Source organism: Musca domestica, unplaced genomic scaffold, assembly GCF_030504385.1.
Source record: "Musca domestica strain aabys unplaced genomic scaffold, Musca_domestica.polishedcontigs.V.1.1 1, whole genome shotgun sequence".
Taxonomy (NCBI): Eukaryota; Metazoa; Arthropoda; class Insecta; order Diptera; family Muscidae; genus Musca; species Musca domestica.
In genome coordinates, this window is record NW_026712114.1 from 34,121,789 (window position 1) to 34,143,670 (window position 21,882).

General features: G+C 35.8%; 1 protein-coding gene across 2 annotated transcripts in view; it reads right to left on the minus strand.

Moving 5' to 3' along the window:
* Positions 1–20,874, minus strand: part of LOC101892481 (tyrosine-protein kinase Fer) — a 180,895-nt gene extending 160,021 nt beyond the window's left edge. For both annotated transcript variants that reach the window (XM_059122027.1, XM_059122025.1), the window contains exons 1-2: positions 20,534–20,874; positions 3,864–4,537 (exon numbers count right to left, since the gene is read on the minus strand). In XM_059122027.1, coding sequence (XP_058978010.1) covers positions 3,864–4,059 — 196 coding nt within the window. In that variant the 5' untranslated portion in view covers positions 4,060–4,537; positions 20,534–20,874. The remainder of the gene's footprint in view (positions 1–3,863; positions 4,538–20,533) is intronic.
* Positions 20,875–21,882: the final 1,008 nt, after the last annotated feature.

Sequence of the window (21,882 nt, forward strand, 5' to 3'; positions counted from 1 at the left end):
TGCTGTCGGATATTTTTATGAATACACCGTAAGAAATATTGGAGCACAAATATATCTTACTACATATTCGGAACAAATATTTCCGAATTTGTAAAAATTATATATTTTAAGATTTTTCTTTTTTTAATTGAATTTTATTTGACGATATTTACATACGAATTCAGGAATAGGAATTTATTTCATATTGTAAGACAAATTTGTTGTCCTTCCAAATTAATGGACATTTTCATATCCCTTGATTTCTCTGAAATTATATGTACGTTCTTAGTCAATGTTAGGGAAAATAACAGGATGTGATGTTTGTCATTCTGTTTGTAATTCATAGACATAATATTTTAGGACCCAACGCAGGATATGCGTTTCTGATCAGCATACAATTCTACAACTATTTGCGTATGTCAGCCTGTGGTAATCGGTATTAATTTTTAAAGGATCAATTTAGATGGTTAGGATGTTAAGTCCGAAATTATTATTTGTGTTTAATATTTTTTTAAATAAAAATTATATAAAATTTTATTTTATATATATTTTTTTATTTTAAAATTAAACATAATTGAAATAACTGCGCAAATATATCTCCGAATTGTCTGATCAAAATAATAATTTTTACAACGAAGTTGTTTTTAAAACCGAAAAATTATAAATTGAAAATATAAAAATAACCAATTATTTCTCACTCTGTAAAGAGAGGCAAAAAAACACTTGCAATATTTTGTTATTTCAAAACACATACAAACACAAAAAATTTTTGAGGCTCTCTGCCTTGCCCTGCTATAGAGTGATATCACTTCGAAAAGGATTATATTAAACAAGTAAAAAAACATTAAGTTCGGCCGGGCCAAACTTTTAATATCCTCCACCTTAGGATAAAGGAAACATTAGAAGAAATGTGACAACAACCATTAAAATGCCGAATATTAGGAGGTATCGTTATACCAAATCGTGGACCTACACATGCAATGTTTCGCCAACAGAGCTAGAACCCATTATGACCTACAAATACCAATTTTCAGAGAAATTCGTGAAAAAATGTGTCAAAAATCATCAAAATACCGAATATTGGGAGTTACCGTTATATGGAGACTATACACAAAGGTGGACCTATACATACAATGTTTCGCCACACGAACTAGGACCCATAATGACCCACAAATACCAATTTTTAGACAAATCCGTTCAAAAATGTGGCAAAAATAATCAAAATATCGAATATCGGGAGGTACCATTATATGGGGGCTATGCCAAAACGTGGACCTATACATGCAACGTTTTGGCACACGTACAGGGACCCGTTATGACCTACAAATACCAATTTTCAGACAAATCCGTGAAAAAATGTGGCATAAGTCATCAAAATACCCAATATCGGGAGGTTCCGTTATATGGGGACTATGCCAGAACGTGGACCGATATATCTCATTTTCAAAACCAACCATCCTAGGCACAATACAAATTGCTCTGCTAAATTGTGGCGCTCGACGTGAAATAATGTGGGCTGTATCGTGATTTCAAAAGACAGACAGACGGACGGACATCGTTAAATCGGCTTAGAATTTTATGCTGATTTATGGGGTCTACGACGAATATTTAAGGATGTTACAAACGGAATGACAAAGTTAATATACCCAAGGTGGAGGGTATAAAAATATATAAATATGGGACTGATATTAGTCATTATTTGCACAATAAAGGGTTAAGGATGTATATAAAGCAATATGCCAATCTTAGCCGATCTCGATAAAAATTGCATAGATATTTCCAGGCTCTAAAGATATCTGGTACCAAATATCATTGTTATCGAATGCATATTACGAATGTGAGGGACTTAAACACCAAATCGGATGAAACATATATATGGGGGCTATAGCTATTTCTACATCTGAACCAATTTTAACCAAATTTAATGTACTTGCTTCTCGACTGAATTCGGTCGGATAGGCCAAAATTCATGTCATTGGCTATTTGGTGCACAATTAACCCGAAATCGATTGAAGATATATGGGAGCTACATCTAAATCTGATCCGATTATTACCAATTTCAATAGGGGTTGTCCTTGGGTCAAACAAATATTGTTTGCAAAATGTCATCTCAATCGGATAATAAATGCGATTTTGTTCACAAAAATACATGGACGGACGGACTGACATGCATAAATCGAGTCAGAAAGCGATTCTATGAATATCCTCAAAAGTAACTATGGGTCTATCTAGCTTCCTTCTCCCTGCAAGCAAAAATATCGGAAATAGAATCAAATTTTAGAATAAGTTTAGATTTGTTCCAATTGATCACCTTTGGCACGAATTATAGCCTTCAAACGGCTAATGAAATCGTTACACGCTTCTCGATGATCTGCGGTATTTTGGCCCATTCCCGTTGAAGCGCTTGCTTGAGGTGATGGACAATTTGGTATTTTTAGTGCCAACCTAGCTTCCCAAAATGCTCCAGACACAATAATCCAATGGATTGGTATCCGGAGATTTTAGTGGCCATTTTGCGCTGGAAATAAAGCGAGGAACCTCATTTTGTGCTGAGTGCACCATGGCACTTTTGGAATGTCCAAGGTCTGCAGCCAAAATGTTTGCGTGTCCAAGGCATTAATACACCCTCCAGAATATTTTCGCGATAATATTTGTCATCGGCCGTCATGGCGGCCCACACCAACATCATGACTGGCGCTTGAGTTCTGGGGGCCAACCGAAGATGCACATTTTCAGCTGACCTCTTTGGCAAGTAAACACGATAATTTTGTTTGCTGGGCAACGAATGTTTTCTCATCGGAGAATACCAAATTCGGCAGTTCACTACTTTCGGCCAAGCGAAACAACTCTTTAGCTCTTTTGAGTTTATTTTCTTTCGGTTGCGGTATAAGTTCTTGCACGTTTTGGAATTTCAATGGTTTTATCCCGATCTCATTTTTTAATATTTGCCTAATGGAATATTGCGATATGTTCAGCTCACGAGCCATTTTTCGGCCACTGCGACGCGAGTTTCGATCAAATCGTTTTTTTACTTTTCGAACCATTTCTGTTGATGTTGGTGTTTTCTTTCGTCCACTTTCTTGAAATCGGGCTCCGCTACCAGTATCACGGTTACGAGCGATCGTACGAGCCAAATCGCACTATCACGAATTCCATCACGAATAACTTTTTTTCTGGAAAAATCTCACCAAAATGCTTTTGTTCGCTTGTAAACATTATAATGAGCTGTCACTGGAATAGTTTTAACAGCTGTCGGATAAGTGGCATAGAAATGACAGCAGTCTGAAGTTGGTTGCAGTTTTTTCATCTCACCCTGTATATAGAAGTCCTCTTAAGTAGAAGACCTCAAGGTGGTATTTTTATATATATTACCTCATGATGGCCTTCTTATATAGAAGACCTCTTCTTATATAGAGGACCATGAGTTGGCCTTCTTATATATGACACCTGGAGGTGATCTTCTTATATAGAAGACCATAAGTTGGTCCTCTTAAAATAAGACTTAGATGAGCTGATATTCTTATATAGAAGACCTTGAGCTGGTCTTCTCATACAGAATACAACTAGGTGGTCTTTCCATACAGAAGACGACGAGGTAACTTCTCATACAGAAGACAACGAGGTAGTCTTCTCATACAGAAGAAGTTGGTCTTTTTATACAGAAGCTCACGAGATGGTCTTCTCATACTTTATGTATGGTGTTCTCATACAGAAGGTTTTCTTCTTCTGATGTAGAATACCATGAACTGGTATTATTATACAGAAGATCTTTAGGAGATTTTTTCACTTAGAAAATCCCAAGGAGATTTATCCATTGAAAGCCCTTAGAAATCTTTGAGTTGGTTTTCTTTAAAAAATTTGGCGTAATATTATCAATTACTCACCTTGCATGTCATCGGCTCGATCGATCTTCAAACCCTGTTGTGCCACAGCAGCTAGTCCAACGGCATATTCCTTGTCATATTTGGCCTTCAGCTGGATAGTACGCTTCATGATATCCATCAGACGCAGCTCGACATCTTGGCGGGCAATTAAGGCCTCGAATGCCGCACGGCCTTGAAGGGCCGTTGAGAAGCCCATTTTTTACGAAAGTTTAACAATGAACAGGGAGCAAAATTTTTCAAAATTGCAAAGAAATTTCAATTTTCAAAACAAAACAAAAAATACGCGGATTACGCGCGAACCACCTTCGAAATTATGATCTCGAAATATGTAGATCTTCAAACATAACGTTGAGAAAAAAAAAAAATATTTTTACGACACTCGTCTCGTCTAACGCGGAAAAATTTAGCTGACACTAACGGCGACCAGGCACGTGTTGCTAATTTTCAGGAAAATTTTGCGGCGTCTTAAGAATTTTTATTTTAATTGCCAATATTTAAAAAAGCACTAAAAATAGTAAGCAAACATTTGCTTTTTCAAAATTGTTTGCAATTTTTTTCTTTATTCTGAAATATTTGTCACATTTGCCCTGGGAAGTGGCGGTGGCGGCGTTTCAGTGATGGAACCATCCTCATTATTCACACTCACTGCGGCAATTTGTAGGCCACGCGTTTTGCTGTAACGAAACAACGAAAATAAAATTAACAATATTTTCTTTCCAAATTGAAAAAAAAAGTAAAAATAAAAATTAATTTTGAAAGAATAGAAAAACGACATTTGGATGACAGAAGAAAAAAAGAGGGGTGAGGCCCCAATTTCTGTTTTGTTTTCATTTTCAGTTTCAATTTTTTTTGTTGTGGAGAGTGCCAAAAAATACAAAATTTTGTGTATTTTGTATTTATTTTGTATTTTTTGTCATGTCCACAAAATAGCGTCATAGCATGGTACGGTGTGGTGTGGTGTGCTGGTGGCCCCCAGTTTCAAAGAAAAGAAAACTTTCACATTTTGTTATCGGTCGGTCTGCTGCGGCCTCACTGCCAGTTGGTTGGTCGGTGTGTGTGAGTGTGTGAAATTTTTTGTTTTTGTACTTTTTTCAATACAATTTCATCATCAGCGCCAATGGTGATGATCATTTATTGCCAAAGTGTTGGCCATATTGACAAGTTGGTTGGCTGGTTGCTGATGACGGAATGTGTGCCGGACTGCCCGTCTCTTGGGCCAATGTGCTAAATAGTGATGGTGGCTGCTGCTGCTGCTGTTGCCGCTTGTAAACGATTTGCTTTATTTCCACATTGTTTTTGTTTTTCTTGATTTGCTGGTAATTCTCTTGTGTGGGGTTGTTGTTTTTTGTTCAGTTTTCCGATGTTTGGTGACACCACTTCTTACTTTCCGGCCTCCATGAAGTAAAATTTGTATTTTTCTCTTTATTGTTATACCCGCATTCACATTGTCTTTTGCTGACCTATTTTGCAGTAGCCACTGCAGTCAAATAACCCAAATATTATTTGTTCGGTTGGATGATTTATTCTCTTCTTGGGAAATTCACAAAATGTCTTCAATTTTGTAAGAATTCTTTTTAAAATTCAATAGAACAAGTCCGGCCTTACCGACAGATGTAGATGTGGCAAGTAGTAAAGAATCGCTGACTATTTATGACAGATAAAAGTATTGAAAGAAAATTGTGACCTTTGTGAGTGAGATACCAGAAGGGCTTCGCAGATATATAGCATCTTTACCACAGATCTTGTGTTAGAAATGGTCCGATCTCTACCATCTTTATAAAAGACCTTTTGTGGGAGAGGTACCAGAATGAGTGTACCGATATATTCCGTCTTAATAATAGATCTTAGGTTTATGAAATTATGAGGACGTGTGAAATAATAATTCAAAATGTTGGCTCTTTGTAGGGGATTAACTTGATGGAGTAGGCCGATATTATCCATTTTTGCACCTGACCTAGAACTAACGAAAATATTAGGATTTGCAACGATACGGCAAAATTGGATCATGGCTTCCCTTTCTCTACAGAATATATATGGAATATATCGGTCCACTCCTTCTGGTACCCCTCGCAAAAAGTCAAACCTTTCAAAAAAAAGGAGGTACCAGAAGGAGTGGACCGATATATTCCATCTTAACACCAGACCTTCGTCGTGCAACAGCCAGACAGAGAAATATCGCTAGATCGACTCCAAATGTCCTGAAACGGATTTGGTCTAAAGAGACCTAGTGTCTTAAACCGTTATTCCGATGAGGACCAAAACGTTCCTCATCGGAATATCATCGTATCGTATCAATTGATATATAGGGTGAAATGAAAAAACTGCAACCAATTTCAGACTGCTGTCATTTCGAAGTCACTCGTCCGACAGCTGTTAAAATTATTCCAGTGATAGCTCATTATATTGTTTACAAGCGTACAAAAGCATTTTGGTGAGAATTTTCCAGAAAAACAAGTTTTTAGTGATGACATTCAAGTGTGACAGTGGGTTTTTTTTATATTTGGCTGGAAAACCACAAGTGGCTATCGTTAGAGCACTCCAGCATTTAAATGTGAATAATTTTTTTTATGTCTCGTACCATCGCTCGTTACCGTGATACTGATAGCGTAGCCCGACGTCAAGGAAGTGGACGGAAGAAAACAGCAACATCAGCAGAAATGGTTCAAAAAATAAAGAAGCGACTTGGTCGAAACCCGCTTCGCAGTGGCCGAAAAATGGCTCATGAGCAGAACATATCATAATATTCCATTCGGCAAATATTGAAAAATGAGCTCGGGGTAAAGCCATTGAAATTTCAAAAAGTGCAAGAACTTACACCGCTACAGAAAGAAAATTGACTCAAAAGAGCTAAAGAGTTGCTTCGCTTGGCCAAAAGTAATGAACTGCCGAATTTGGTTTTCTCCGATGAGAAAACATTCGTTGTCCAGCAGTTTGTAAACAAACAAAATGATCGTGTTTACTTGCCAAAGAGCTCAGCTGAAAATGTGCACCTTTGGCAGGCCACCTGAACTCAAACACCGGCCATGGTGATGGCGTGGGCCGCCAGAACAGCCGATGGTCGCTCTCCGCTCGTATTAATCGACCGTGGCATGAGAATAAATGCCGAATATTATCGCGAAAATATTCTGGAGGGTTTATTAAAGCCTTGGGCACGCAAACATTTTGGCCGCCGACCTCGGACATTCCAACAGGACTTAGCACACGCCACCCAAGAATGGCTACAAAATGAGGTTTCTCGCTTTATTTCCAGCGCACAATGACCACCAAAATCTCCGGATACCCATCCGTTGGAATATTGTGTCTGGAGTATTTTGTATAGCAAGGTTGGCACTAAAAAATACGAAAATGTCGATCACCTCAAGCAATGGGAATGAGCCAAACTACCGCATAGCAACATTCGGGCAGCGTGTGACGGTTTTGATGGCCGTTTGAAGGCCATGATTCGTGACAAAGGTGACCAATTCGAACAAATCTAAACTTAGTCTAAAATTCGATGCTATTTCCGACATATTTTTCTTTTGGCGTTTGACTTTGTTGCAGTTTTTATACCCTCCACCTTGGAAAGGAGGGTATATTAACTTTGTCATTCCGTTTGTAACATCCTTAAATATTCGTCGTAGACCCCATAAAGTTTATATATTCATAATCAGCGTAAAATTCTAAGTCGATTCCGTCTGTCTGTCTGTCCGTCTGTTGAAATCACGTTACAGCCCACATTATTTGACGTAGAGCGCCAAAATGTAGCAGAGCAATTTGTATTGTGTCTAGGATGGTTGGTAGTGAAAATGAGATATATCGGTCCACGTTCTGGTATAGTCCCCATATAACAGTACCTTCCGATATTCGGTATTTTGATGATTTATGTCACATTTTTATACGGATTTGTCTGAAAATTGGTATTTGTAGGTCATAACGGGTCCCTGTGCGTGTGGCAAAACATTGCATGTATGGTTCCATGATTTGGTATAGCCCCCATATAACGGTACCTCCCGATACTCGGTATTTTGATGGTTTTTGCCACATTTTTTCACTGATTTGTCTAAAAATTGGTATTTGTAGGTCATAATGGGTCCTAGTTCGTGTGGCGAAACATTGTATGTATAGGTCCACGTTTTGATAGAGTTGCCATATAACGGTACCTCCCAATATTCGGTATTTTGATGATTTTTGACACATTTTTTCATAAATTTCTCTGAAAATTGGTAGTTGTAGATCATAATGGGCCCCATTCATGTGGCGAGTTATTGTAATTATAGGTCCACGTTTTGTTATAGCCCCCATATAACGGTACTTCCCTATATTCGGTAATTTGATGATTTTTTCCACATTTTTTCACGGATTTGTCTGAAAATTGGTATTTCTAGGTCATAATGGGTTCTAGCTCCTTTGGCGAAACATTGCATGTGTAGGTCCACGATTTGGTATAGCCCCCATATAACGGTACCTCCCGATATTCGGAATTTCAATGGTTTTTGCCACATTTCTTCTAATGTTTCCTTTACCCTAAGGTGGAGGGTATTAAAAGTTTGGCCCGGCCGAACTTAATGTTTTTTACTTGTTTTTATCTCACCCTGTATACCCTCTGTAGCCACATGGCTGAGGGTATAAAAATACCAAGTTTGGACCAAATCGGGAACTCTCTTCGAGCGTTATTGTGCGCAAAGACGGACAGTAAGTCGGAGAGATGCATAGACAAATGTCCTTAAACTGATTTCGTACAATGGATTTGGGCTCCAACCCCGTTATATTGATCAGGCACCTTTTTAGCGTATAAAATGATACATATACCCCATATTGCCATATGGCTGAGGGTATAAAAATGTATGTTGTCTGGCGATTTCATTTTTTTTCCAACTAACATAAAATACTTCTATATGTACCAAAATTTTCGTATTAATGTCAATGTGCGTATATTTTTAAGATATTTTATTTTGAGGGAATTCTTGTTGCTAAATTAAGACACGACGAAACAGCTTGCAGCAAGTGGTCGGACACATTTCACTTTTATTTGAAGACAGAAAAAAAAACGAAAAGATTACGAGAAAGAAAGAAAAGAGTGCTCTGACACATAGTGGCCAAGATAATGGGCAATGATTGCTACCATTATGAAATTCCCGCAGCTATTTTACAGACATGTGGAATATTTTTTTATAAATAAAAAATACACACTGGGCAACAGTTTGAAATGCTTGGCAGAAGTAAAAATAGTATTATTATTTTTTTATTCATTAATATTTTTTATTTATTTATTTATTTATTTTTTTTTTTTTTTGAGTAATAAAAAATATTCTTATTTATCTTTAATTCACAATCAAATCATTGTTCAATATTTCTGCAATGGAAAAGCGTGTAAGCAATAACTCAACTTAAGCGATATCTCCATTAGTTGCTTATAACTTAAATGCCTTTTTTTCTAATCGAACTTAATTCCATACCAAAATACCACAACTTGTTAGCGTTTTATTGTTGTTTTTTTTTTATCGTAAAGTTCAAATTTATCAACATTCTTTCGATCGAACTCACGCTTTGACGAACAAAGCATTTAGATGTTGGCTTTATAAACAGATGAGGTTTTCTTAGCTACAGCAAAGCACCGGCGACCAGTTTGAGAACAAAGAATTCTTTTGTACCAAGAAATACAAAATGTGTTTGTATTATATAATTATATGAAATCGGTATGGGTTAGATAAATCATTTTTTATATTAATTTATCTTTTTTATTTATAACTCCGAAATGGGTAGAGGGTAGGGTTTTTGTCCATTCCGATTGTAATACATCAAAATATTCATGGAGAATGACATTTATAACTCCGAAATGGGTGGAGGGTAGGGTTTTTGTCTATTCCGATTGTAATACATCAAAATATTCATGGAGAATGACATCAGGTATGGACATTGATGGTCAGTACGAATTTCCCGATTAGGTTAGTGAAGTTTCTCTCTCTCCTCCCTCTCTCTCTCTCTTTGTAGAATTAGGCTACATGTCACATGACGGAAAAAATCACTGTGAAAAAATGTTTGGAACAGACAGGCGTACATTGTAAAATTCAGGGAAGCGAAGTCAGAGCAGAAATTTATGATTTAGAGTCGGAATTTAACTTTACCCCGTACCCAATACGAATTAAGATAGAAAGCTAAAATTTTGCACATTTTAGTCTTTTTGTCTGAAGGCAGGTCGAAGATGGGTCACGAAACCGGATAACACCCAAATATTACGGTATTTTGATGATTTTAGCCACATTTTTCAATGGAATTGTGGAAAATTCTACACAAGGAGTAATTTAAGAGAACTTTGCTCCATGGAAGAGTATTGTCTATATAGGTCCACGATATTGTATGGTATAGAAATTTTTATAAAGGGCCCATCAAAAAAAAAAAAAAACGAACTACTATTTACTACTATATTTTAAATATAAAATCACCATTCCGGCCAGAGAGATGAACGGATCGATTAGAAATGTCCAAATCGTTATTTCGATGAGGCACCTTTTTGGCCCTATCAAATGATATATGGCCTTGGGCTACATGTTTTGTCCTCCCAAAAGTTCGGAAATAATAAATATGAATCACTACTAATTGAAAATCAGAAGAATTGAAATTAAAATAATTTAATAATGATTCCATCAAGTCAACAACATTTTCTAACGATTGAATATTTTCAATTCAGAAATTTTACTTATTTTTGTATTTTTTTTTATTTCCTCTTTATACCCTACACCACAAGGTGGTCAGGGTATTATGTCTTTGTGCATTTGTTTGTAACAGGCAAAAGGAAACGAGATAGATCCATAGTTCCTTTTGATGATCTGCATAGAATCACATTCTGAGTCGATTTATCATGTCCGTCCGTCCGTCCGTCTGTCCATGTATTTTTGTAAACAAAATGCAGGTCGCATTTATTATCCGATTGAGATTAAATTTTGCACAAATCATGTATTTGGCCCAAGGACGAACCCTATTGAAATTGGAGATAATCGGTCAAAATTTAGATATAGCTCCCATATATATCTTCGTCCGATTTGCATTTTATTGTGCACCAAACGTGTAATATCAGTCCGAATAGTATGGAATTTTCCACGTACGATCAGATTGGACCTGAAAATAAGTATGCCAAATTTGATCGAAATCGGTTCAGATATAGCTATAGCTCCCATATATATTGTTCATCCGATTTGTTTTTTTTTTGTCCTCCGCAGCCGTAATATGCACCCTGTAACAACAATATTTGGGGAAATATATCAAATACAGCTCAGAAATATCTTTGCCAAATTTTAACGAGATCGGTTCAGATTTGGATATAGTTCCCATATATAACTTCCTCCGATTTACCTTTGATTGTGCACCAAACGTCTAATATTTGCCCAAATTGGATGAAATTTGACACTTACGAGTCTAGAAGCTAGTATGTCAAATTTGGTGAAGATCGGTTCAGATATAGCTATAGCTCCCATATATACTGTTCATCCGACTTGTCCTATTTGTTTCCCACAGCCGTAATATGCACTCCGTAACAACGATATTCAGGCAAATATATCAAATACAGCTCAGAAATATCTCTTATCGAGATCGGTTCCGATTTGGATATAGCTCCCATATATATTTTTATCCGATTTCAAATTAATTGTGTACCAAATGGGCAATACAAGTCCGAATTTAAAAGATACAAATGCTTCGGCATATTTAGTCCTATGAACTTCGAATTATAATTATAGTTGAATTCTCCCATAAAAACTTTTAATTGTTATGCGCAGCTCTACTAAATTAGCAAAGTGGTGTAGGGTATCATAAAGTCGGCCCCGTCCGACTTTAAGACTTTGTTTACTGGTTTTAACATGTTTTTATTTATTTTGAATACCAAACAATTATTTCCTTAGAAAACACCACACCTGCCTTCCAATTTTTTTGAATTTAATTTTTATATTTTTTCCTATTGACCAAAATATTCATTCCCTTTTACCACCAGCATGCACCACCAATCCTTTGGCGACTTCATAATCCTTTTTCCGAAATTTATTCAATAAAATTCAAACAATGTCACAGAAGCTTAACTAAACTAATTAAAAATAATAATAAATGCAAATCAAAATCAAATATCACAAAAAAAACACAAAATCTGTCAGACATATCAAAAAGACAAAAATGTTATTTGTTGTCATCATCGGCTATGGGCAAAAAACAAAAACAACGACAATAACATGAGCAAATAATTTTAGCAGATTAAATATTTGCGTAGCAGACGACCACTACCATTCCAACCCCACCCCTTACCATACCTCTTGCAAAAAAAAGAATTGTATGCAAAGTAAAATTTACAATATTTGCATAAATAATCTGACAACGGCAACAACAACAAAAAAAAAAACAAACTTATTGTTGTTTGACAAGTTGTGTGTGTGTGTGAATGTTTGAAATTTTGAGTTAGTTTAACTCCACAGAGGGAATGGGGCCGGTAAGTGGAGTTTGTTTGGGAAATTAGAGAGAGATTCGTTTGTTTATGATTTGAGTTTTGTGGCGTTTTTCTCACTCAAAGTGTAATCCATTACATTTTCGTGTTCGTTGGGTAGGGAATTGTTGTTGTTGTTGCAGTTTTCCCATTTAGTTTTGTTTGTTAAAGGCCAATGACGATTGTTGTATTTGTTCGATACAACATAAACAACAAAGAAACCTGTTTTTCTGCACTCTCTTAAGATTGATGACACAAACACACCCAAGAACAACAACAACAACAACTGTAAACACAACCCAACTACTCTTCAAACAAACCAAACACCGATCAAACAAACAAACAAAAAATTGAAAATCAAGAATAATTTCTTTTCTTATTTTCACTACCTAGGCCTGCAACAACAACAAATCACAGTCAACTACAACAACCCAGTTTAGAGTAAACACGCCAAGCGGTCGAAAGAACCTGTCATAGAGGCGGATACGCACAGTCAACGTATTTGGTAGCTCTGTTGGATGGATGGATCATCCGAAACTGGGATCACGAGACGAGGGTGTTTCTCATTGCATGAGCCAGAGAGAGAAGAGATAGAGAACGAGAGTACCAGTACATGTTTTTATTATTTTGTGTAAGAGCATAAAAACAGGTTTATGCTATGTTTGAAAGTCTCAACAACCCGCCTAATCCGTGAAAAGAATAGCACAAAATGAATGCAAAGAAAGAATCGAAATAAAAACAATGAAGTTTTTTGTTACGAATGAAGGGAAAAGAATGGTGGAGAAGTCATGAAATGAGAAATGTGAGCGATTTTTAAAAACCCTACAATCCATAGAGGTAATTTATATATAGAAGATCTCCCAAAGGTCTTCTATAAATAGGATAAATCCTGAAGTTCTTCCATTAATAAGATGCTCCAAGAGGTCTTCTATAGACAAAGGCCCTAAAAAAGACCTTCTATAGGCACCCGACTTCCTAAAGGCCTTTTATAGGTTGAAGGCCTCTTAAAATCTTCTACAGATAGAAGATCTCCTAAAAGCCTTCTCTACCTCTTCAATAGATAGAAGACTTCCTGAAGGTCTTCTATACATAGAAGGTCTTCAACATATGGAAGATCTTCTAAAGGACTTCTATAGATAGAAGAACTCCTAGAGGATGTTTATACATAGAAGACCTCCTTAAGGTTTTCTATTCACAGAAGACCTCCTAAAAGTTTTATATAAATAGAACGCCTCCTAAAGGTCTTCTATAGAGAGTAGACCTCCTAAAGATTCCCTATACATAGAGAACCTCCTAAGGGGCTTCAATACATAGAAGACTTCCTAAAAGTCTTATATAAATAGAACGCCTCCTAAAGGTTTTTTTATACATAGAACACCTCCTAAAGGTCTTCTATAGATAGAACACCTCCTAAAGGTCTTCTATAGATAGTAGACCTCCTAAAGGTCTTCTATACATAGAGGACCTCCTAAGGGTCTTTTATACATAGAAGATCTCCTAAAGGCATTCCATACATAGGAGACCTCGTAAAGGTCTTCTATACATAGAAGAAGTCCTAAATGCTTTCTATATATACAATACCTCCCAAAGGTATCCTACATATAGTAGACCTCCTTAAGGTCTTCTATACATAGAGGACCTCCTAAGGGTCTTCATACATAGAAGACCTTCTAACGGTCTTCTATACATAAAAGACCCCCTAAAGCTCTTCTATAGATAGACCTATAAAAATTTGAGTACCCTCAAAAAAAAAAAAAAAAATAAAATCCGTTAAAAATTCTGTTAAAATCTTAACAAGTTAAAAAGCAGTAAGTTCGTCCGGGCTGAATTTTGAATACCCTCTACCATTTGGAACGAATTTGGAAATTTTCAGAAAATAAAAACCCTAAACAAATTCTGATAAAATGTTAAAAATAACGAATATAGCCGTTATATTGGGGTCTATACCGTATATAGGGAGGTACCGTTATATCGAAGCTATACGAAGACCTGAACCTGTATAGACAATATTCTCTCGGTCCATTACGAACTGCAAATACGTCATCTCGGTAGGTTTCGTCAAAAGACCAAATTTAGGGAGGTACTGATATATGGGGCCTATACGAAGATCCCTTTACGAACTCTAAATACGTAATTTAAAACGACTCTGGTGAATAATGTCGCTAAAATCATCAAAATACAGAATATAGGGAGGTACCGTTATATGGGGGGCTATACGAAGACGTCGACCTGCACAGACAATTTTTGTGATAAGCCATTACAATATTCAAATACGAAACTTGAAAAAAAAATCCGACAGATCATGTAGCTAATATCATCAAAATACGGAATATAGGGAGGTACCGTTACATCGGGGCGATACGAAAACCTGAACCTGCATAGAAAATTTTCTGTCACAGACTGTGGTACCTATTAGCAACTTCAAATACGAAATTTCAAACAATTTCGGTGAATATCGTACTTAAAATCAGCAGAATATCGAATATCGGGGGCTACCGTTGTATGTGGGCTACACGATATCGTGAACCTATATAGACATTTCTCTTCCAGCTCAGAAAGGACTTAGACAATTCCATTGAAAAATTTAGGTAAAATTATCATAATACCGAATACCGTGAGTTACCGTTATATATGGGGTATATACGTGAAGGATATAAAAATTCGTCATTTAAACACTGTAGGGTAAACTCTCACTCGCTTGCATAGAAAACAACATAAACCAAGTATGAGAAGAAGCGGAGCGAAAAAAGCGCCGCCACCAAATCAACAGCAATAACATTAAATTTGCAAAACCAGAACCACAACAACTGTTGGCTCTGGGTCTCTATCTTCATCTCCATCCGTATCGAAGAAAAAATAAATCTTGTTCATAATCAGATAAAAACATTAAGCACAGAAACGAGCGCGCATAAAACAGCAGCAACAACAACGGCGCGGACAATAACAACAACAAAACGAGTTTTTTTGTGGATTTGATTTGATGTTGTAGTAATAAAAACAACAACAAAAAAAGAAAAAAGTAACAACAACAAAAAAGAAGGAACCCAACAAGAAATGTTGGCAGAAATCAAATGTGTGTGAACGTGTATGTGATGCTCCAACACACATACTCTTGCAAATGCTTCACAACTATTGGGGAAACCAACCTACCAACCGACCGACTTTAACCATTGTCGATATCTCGATAATATCAGCGCGCCGTCAGAAAGTATCCTAAAGATGCACACATTTTATATTCCAGCAGCCACGAAAAAGGCAATTGCAAAAATAGAATAACAACAACAATAATTGGAATTACACCAATACACCCATAGGAACATATGGAAAGAAGAAGAAGAAGAATAATGGAAGCACATCAAAAACCTGAGTCGTTTGAAACTTAAGAAGCTATGGGTACAAAGTTTAATTTGAAATGATCTTCAACTAAATTGGATTGAAAAATTAATTTCCTTTTGGAAATACCAGATACGCACACACACATTAAAAATGATCGGTTATGGTACTTGAGGTTGCCAGTATGAAAGTGACTAAAACTAGATACTTCAAAAACAAATATGAACCCTAATAGGAAATTGGACTTAATCAGAGTTTAGCAGAAGTTAATCGACTATAGTCTACTATATATCCGGACATCCGATTCTTCCAACATAGAAAACATTGCCAAAAATGATAGTAACATTTTTAAAAATCTAGTTTTTATGACGTAATACATTAGACACATACATAGACACATAAAAGGAACTTAAAAAATTTCAACAAGTAAAAAAAAAAACATTAAGTTCGGCCGGGCCAAACTTTTAATACCCTCCACCTTAGGGTAAAGGAAAAATTAGAAGAAATGTGGCAAAAACCATTAAAATGCCGAATATCGGGAGGTACCGTTATATGAGGGCTATACCAAAACGTGGACCTACACATGCAAGGTTCCGCCAACGGAGCTAGAACCTATTATGACCTACAAATACCAATTTTCAGACAAATACGTGAAAAAAATGTGGCAAAAATCATCAAATTACCGAATATCGGGAGGTACCGTTATATGGGGGCTATACCAAAACGTGTACCTATAATTGCAATGACTCGCCACACGAACTGGGACCCATTATGATCTACAACTACCAATTTTCAGTGAAATTCGTGAAAAAAATGTGTCAAAAATCATTAAAATACCGAATATTGGGAGGTACCGTTATATGGGGACTATACCAAAAAGTGGACCTATACATACAATGTTTCGCCACACGAACTAGGACCCATTATGACTCACAAATACCAATTTTTAGACAAATCAGTGAAAAAAATGTGGCAAAAACCATCAAAATACCGAATATCGGGAGGTACCGTTATATGGGGGCTATACCAAATCATGGACCCATACATGCAATGTTTCGCCACCGAAGCTGGAACCCATTATGACCAACAAATACCAATTTTTAGACAAATCCGTTAAAAAAATGTGGCAAAAATAATCAAAATATCGAATATCGGGAGGTACCATTATATGGGGGCTATACCAAATCATGGACCCATATATGCAATGTTTCGCCACCGGAGCTGGAACCCATTATGACCAACAAATACCAATTTTTAGACAAATCCGTTAAAAAAATGTGGCAAAAATAATCAAAATATCGAATATCGGGAGGTACCATTATATGGGAGCTATACCAAAACGTGGACCTATACATGCAATGTTTTGCCACACGTACAGGGACCCGTTATGACCTACAAATACCAATTTTCAGACAAATCCGTGAAAAAATGTGGCATAAATCATCAAAATACCGAATATCGGGAGGTACCGTTATATGGGGACTATACCAGAACGTGGACCGATATATCTCATTTTCAATACTAACCATCCTAGACACAATACCAATTGCTCTGCTAAATTTTGGCACTCTACGTCAAATAATGTGGGCTGTATCGTGATTTCAACATCGACTTAGAATTTTATGCTGATTATGAATATATATACTTTATGGGGTCTACGACGAATATTTAAGGATGTTACAAACGGAATGACAAAGTTAATATACCCTCCTTTCCAAGGTGGAGGGTATAAAAAGGAAAAAAATCCGTAGAAAATACCTTCCAAATGAAATCCCTTTTATCAGAAATAAATAATAATCGTCCTTCATAAGTAATTTTTTGTCAAAGGCTGCAGAACCCGTTGCGAACTTTAATTTATGTAATTCCGGTGAATAAAATACCGAACAATGAAAGGTTCCATTGTATAAGGACTATACAAAGACGTGGACCTGCATACACAAATTTCTGTCATAGATTGTAGGAACTTCAAATACGAAATTTGAAAAAAATTCCGGCGAATAATGTAGCTAAAATCATCAAAATACCAAATATAGAGAGGTACTGAAATAAAGGGCACTATACGAAGACGTGGATCTGCATAGGCAATTTTCAGTCACAGGCTGTAGTACCTATTAGGAACTTCAAAGAAGAAATTTGAAACAATTCCGGGGAATAATATCGCTAAAATAGCGTACGCTAAAATACCGAACATACATACATACCGAACATACCAAAATGTTACCAAAGACAATGACCTTTTTTCGAGTTGATGCATTAAAAGAAATAAATTTCTTTGCAATTTTGGGTTTTAAAAAAATCTCTAACTATTTCCGACAAATCTATCACTTCTTCTGAATTCGTTGCAAATTTGTTTTTTAAATTAACGGTCCAACAGCCAGAAGATTCCAAGTGGACTTGGTAGAAGCCGTTGGTAGATGAAACCCCCAAAAATAGTTTCGGTTTCTTCGGCCAAACGTTCTTAAGTCCGTCCGTCCGTCCGTCCGTCCGTCCGTCCATGTATTCTTGTGAACAAAATGCGGGGCGCATTTATTATCCGATTGAGATGAAATTTTTCAAACAATATTTGTTTGGCCCAAGGGCGAACCCTATTGAAATTGGTGATAATCGGATGAGATTTAGATGTAGATCCTATATATCTTCGACCGGTTTCGGGCTAATTGTGCACCAAATGGCGAGTATAAGTCCTAATGACTTATATTTTAGTACATACCACCGAATTCAGTTTAGAAGCAAGTACATCAAATTTGAAGAAAACCGGTTCAGATATAGCTATAGCTCCCACATATATGTTTCATACGATTTGGGGTTTTAAGTCCCTCACATGCGTTATATGCACTCCACAAGAATTATCTTTGGTACCAGATATCTTATCGAAAACGACTAAGATTTGGATATAGTCCATATATTTCCCTAATCCGATTTCAGGTTTATTGTGCAAATGATGGCTAATATTAGTCAAATTTCTGGACGTACACTCGGCTCCGATATATATTTTTATACCCTCCACCATACTATGGAGAGTATATTAATTTTGTTATTCCGTTTGTAACTCCTCGAAATACTCTTGATCATCTGTCTGTCCGTCTGTCTGTCTGTCTGTCCGTCTGTTGTAATCTCGCTATCTTTCGAACGAGTTGAGATAGAAGGCTAAAATTTTGCATACATGCATAGCTTAGCAGTAGGGCCACGTCAATCCACGTTTTCGTATAGCCCCCATATAACAGGACCTCCCGATATTCGGTATTTTAGTGATTTTAACGACATTATTTACCGGAATTATTTCAAATTTCATATTTAAAGTTCGTAATGGGTACTACAGCCTATGACAAGGTTTGTATGCAGGTCCATGTCTTCGTATAGCCTCCATATAACGGTACCTCCCAATATTCGGTATTTTGATGATTTTAGCGTCATTATTCACCGGAGTAGTTTGAAATTACGCATTTAGAGTTCGTAATGGGAACTACAGTGGGTGACAGAAAATAGTCTATGCAGGTCCAGGTATTCGTATAGACCCCATATATCAGTACCTCCCTATATTCGGCATTTTGACGATTTTAGGTACAATACTCACCGAAATTGTTAGAGATGTCGTATTTGAAGTTCGTAATGGATGCTACAGCCTGTGACAAAAAATTCTCTATGCAGGTCCAGGTCTTCGTATAGCTCCGATAGATTTTATCGGATTTTTTTTTTTTGAAATTTTCCAAATTCTTTTCATATGGTGAAGAGTATTCTGCTTTTTAACTTGTTTTAATATAATCCTTCTCCAAGTGATATCATGCACTCTATAGGAAACTATAACTGCTCTAAAGCCAAATGTTGATAGTTTGTATGATCTACTTGAAATAAATTATTTGGTTACGGGAACTCTACTAAATATGCATACTGGTTTAGGTTATCATATAGTCGTTCCCGCCCGACTTTTGAGTTTTCCTTACTGTTTTTTTTTTTTTTTTTTTTTGTAATAGTTTTTTGTATTGCACAGTTTTGTCATAGACTATGGGTATAAGTCTGTCGGAAAAGCGACTGGTACTTTCTAAGAGGTTTCTATTAATTTCGTTTACAAGAACTAACTGGATCCACAAAATCATAGGGGTTTACCCTTTAAATTTACCGCCACACCAATTCGAAAGACATTTTACGAGTTTCTCAAATCTACAGAGGAAGTTGTAGAACCCGAAAATTAAGATAAAATAGCATTCCATAAGTCTTTGGCACCAATAAATAGTAAATATAAATAAAGTAAATAAAGTATTTCGAAGATGTATTTATTTATATCCCAGCAGCCACAAGAAGTCGTTATTGCAGTCACATAACCAGAATTTCACACACACACACCAACATAAATACAACGTGGCATTACTAGGATGGATCTGTTTTAGATACCAAACCCAAGAAAAAAAACAACAACATTTCAAAATACACCAACAATAATTGCAATCCATTGTCATCTGATTCTTTTTTTAACAATTTGTAATTGGATTGAGTTTAAACTTTTTTCTATTTCTTCTCAATTTTTTATGATTATTCTTAGTAGGTATATTTTATCAATTAGAGTATAATTTTATTAAATTTTTTTGCACGAATGAAAAAAAAAACAAAATTTGTAATGAATATTTTATAAGTATTTTAAACGATTTACAATCAGGCTCTCTTATCTTTGGTGGACACTGTTGATTTTGATTATCTTTTTCGCGCTGTTATCTTTGTTGTCTTTCTAATAATATTTTGCTTTCATTTGCACTATTTACAATATTTGGAAAAATTGTGTCCAAAACACACACACACACATACACATTCGTTGCATTTTAATATTGTTTCCAATTAAATTAACTTCCCAAAATTTTTGTCATAATTGCCTTTTTGTTATAAATAATAAATTTCAACATACTTTATTTACTTTGTGTTTTTGCTTGCCAATTAAATCCACATAAATTTGAAGGCAATTTTCCACGCACGAAATGACTTTTAATTGAATGCAAGCGCCGATACAAATCGAATTGATTTTTTTTTTTTTTTTTGATTTTTGTTTTCGTTAAATTGATTGAATTTTTCGCAAAATTTATTTATCAGATCTTCTCATTTGATTTTCATCACACACTCACTGCCCAAACGAATTGGTTTTTTTTTCATTTACTCTCCACGCTCTGTAAATATTTTTTTTGTTTTGGATTTCCAATTTTTTTTTTATCTCACAGATACAAAATACGCGCACACCCGCTGCTGAACCGATATAACGAACAAAACAAACTGAACTGAATTCAAACAAATTTGAGAATGAATGCGAATGGAGAGAATGAACTCGTGAACAAGTTGTCGTTGCAACTCAAACATGTATGTCGAACATATTGACAATCAAACGTGCTGTTGAATGAAGACTAAACATGAGAAGGTGTATACGAGTTTTTGCTATTGTATTTTGTTAAACGAGCCATAAATGAACAGAAAGGTATTTTTGAGTAAATTTCTCACACCTAAAATATTGAGAAACTTGAGATCTTGGTTATAATAAAATTCTAAAGCTTTAAATACAGTGTACAGTAGCTCCAAGCGAAACTCGTATATCTAAAGGAAAATTTGTATTTTTCAAAATTTACCAAAAAAAATGTTTTACATTTTTTACAGTACCATAATAAGTATAATTAAAAAGCAAAAATCAACATTTTTAATTCATTTAAAGAAATAAATAAATAAATTTTAAAAGAGATGGCTTAACTCTAGTTAAGTAAAAACTCTTCAATTTTTTCGAAAATTTTTTCAGTGGTAGGTATTTTAACCATGATCCTGGGAAACTATTTTTTTCATGGGGGACGAACCTGGGACCTGGGGAGATTTTTGACCCGAAAGTCCGGGTTTGAGACCCCGACTAGACCCGGATCCACTATATAGACAATATGGGTATCGCTGGAAAGCTTATGAAAATACCTATCCAACATGATGGGGTAAGATGTTACGGTTCGGAAGTTATAGTCAAATTATCGATTTTTTGGACCCGGATTTTTTATAAAACCCCCAAAAAGTCAAAAAAGGGTCCATTATGGGGGACAACAAAATTGATGCCAAATTATAGCTGACACTTCTACCTTTCCAAAAAGGTTCAATTTGTGCTAATACCTTTACTGAGTCCAGAGATATGGGTCTTTCCATCCGCATAACCCGATTCTAACCAGTTCATTAAAACTATGTTTTCAATAAAAAAAAGGTATATTTTGCGTAAGAATGAAATTCAGAAATCTTTGG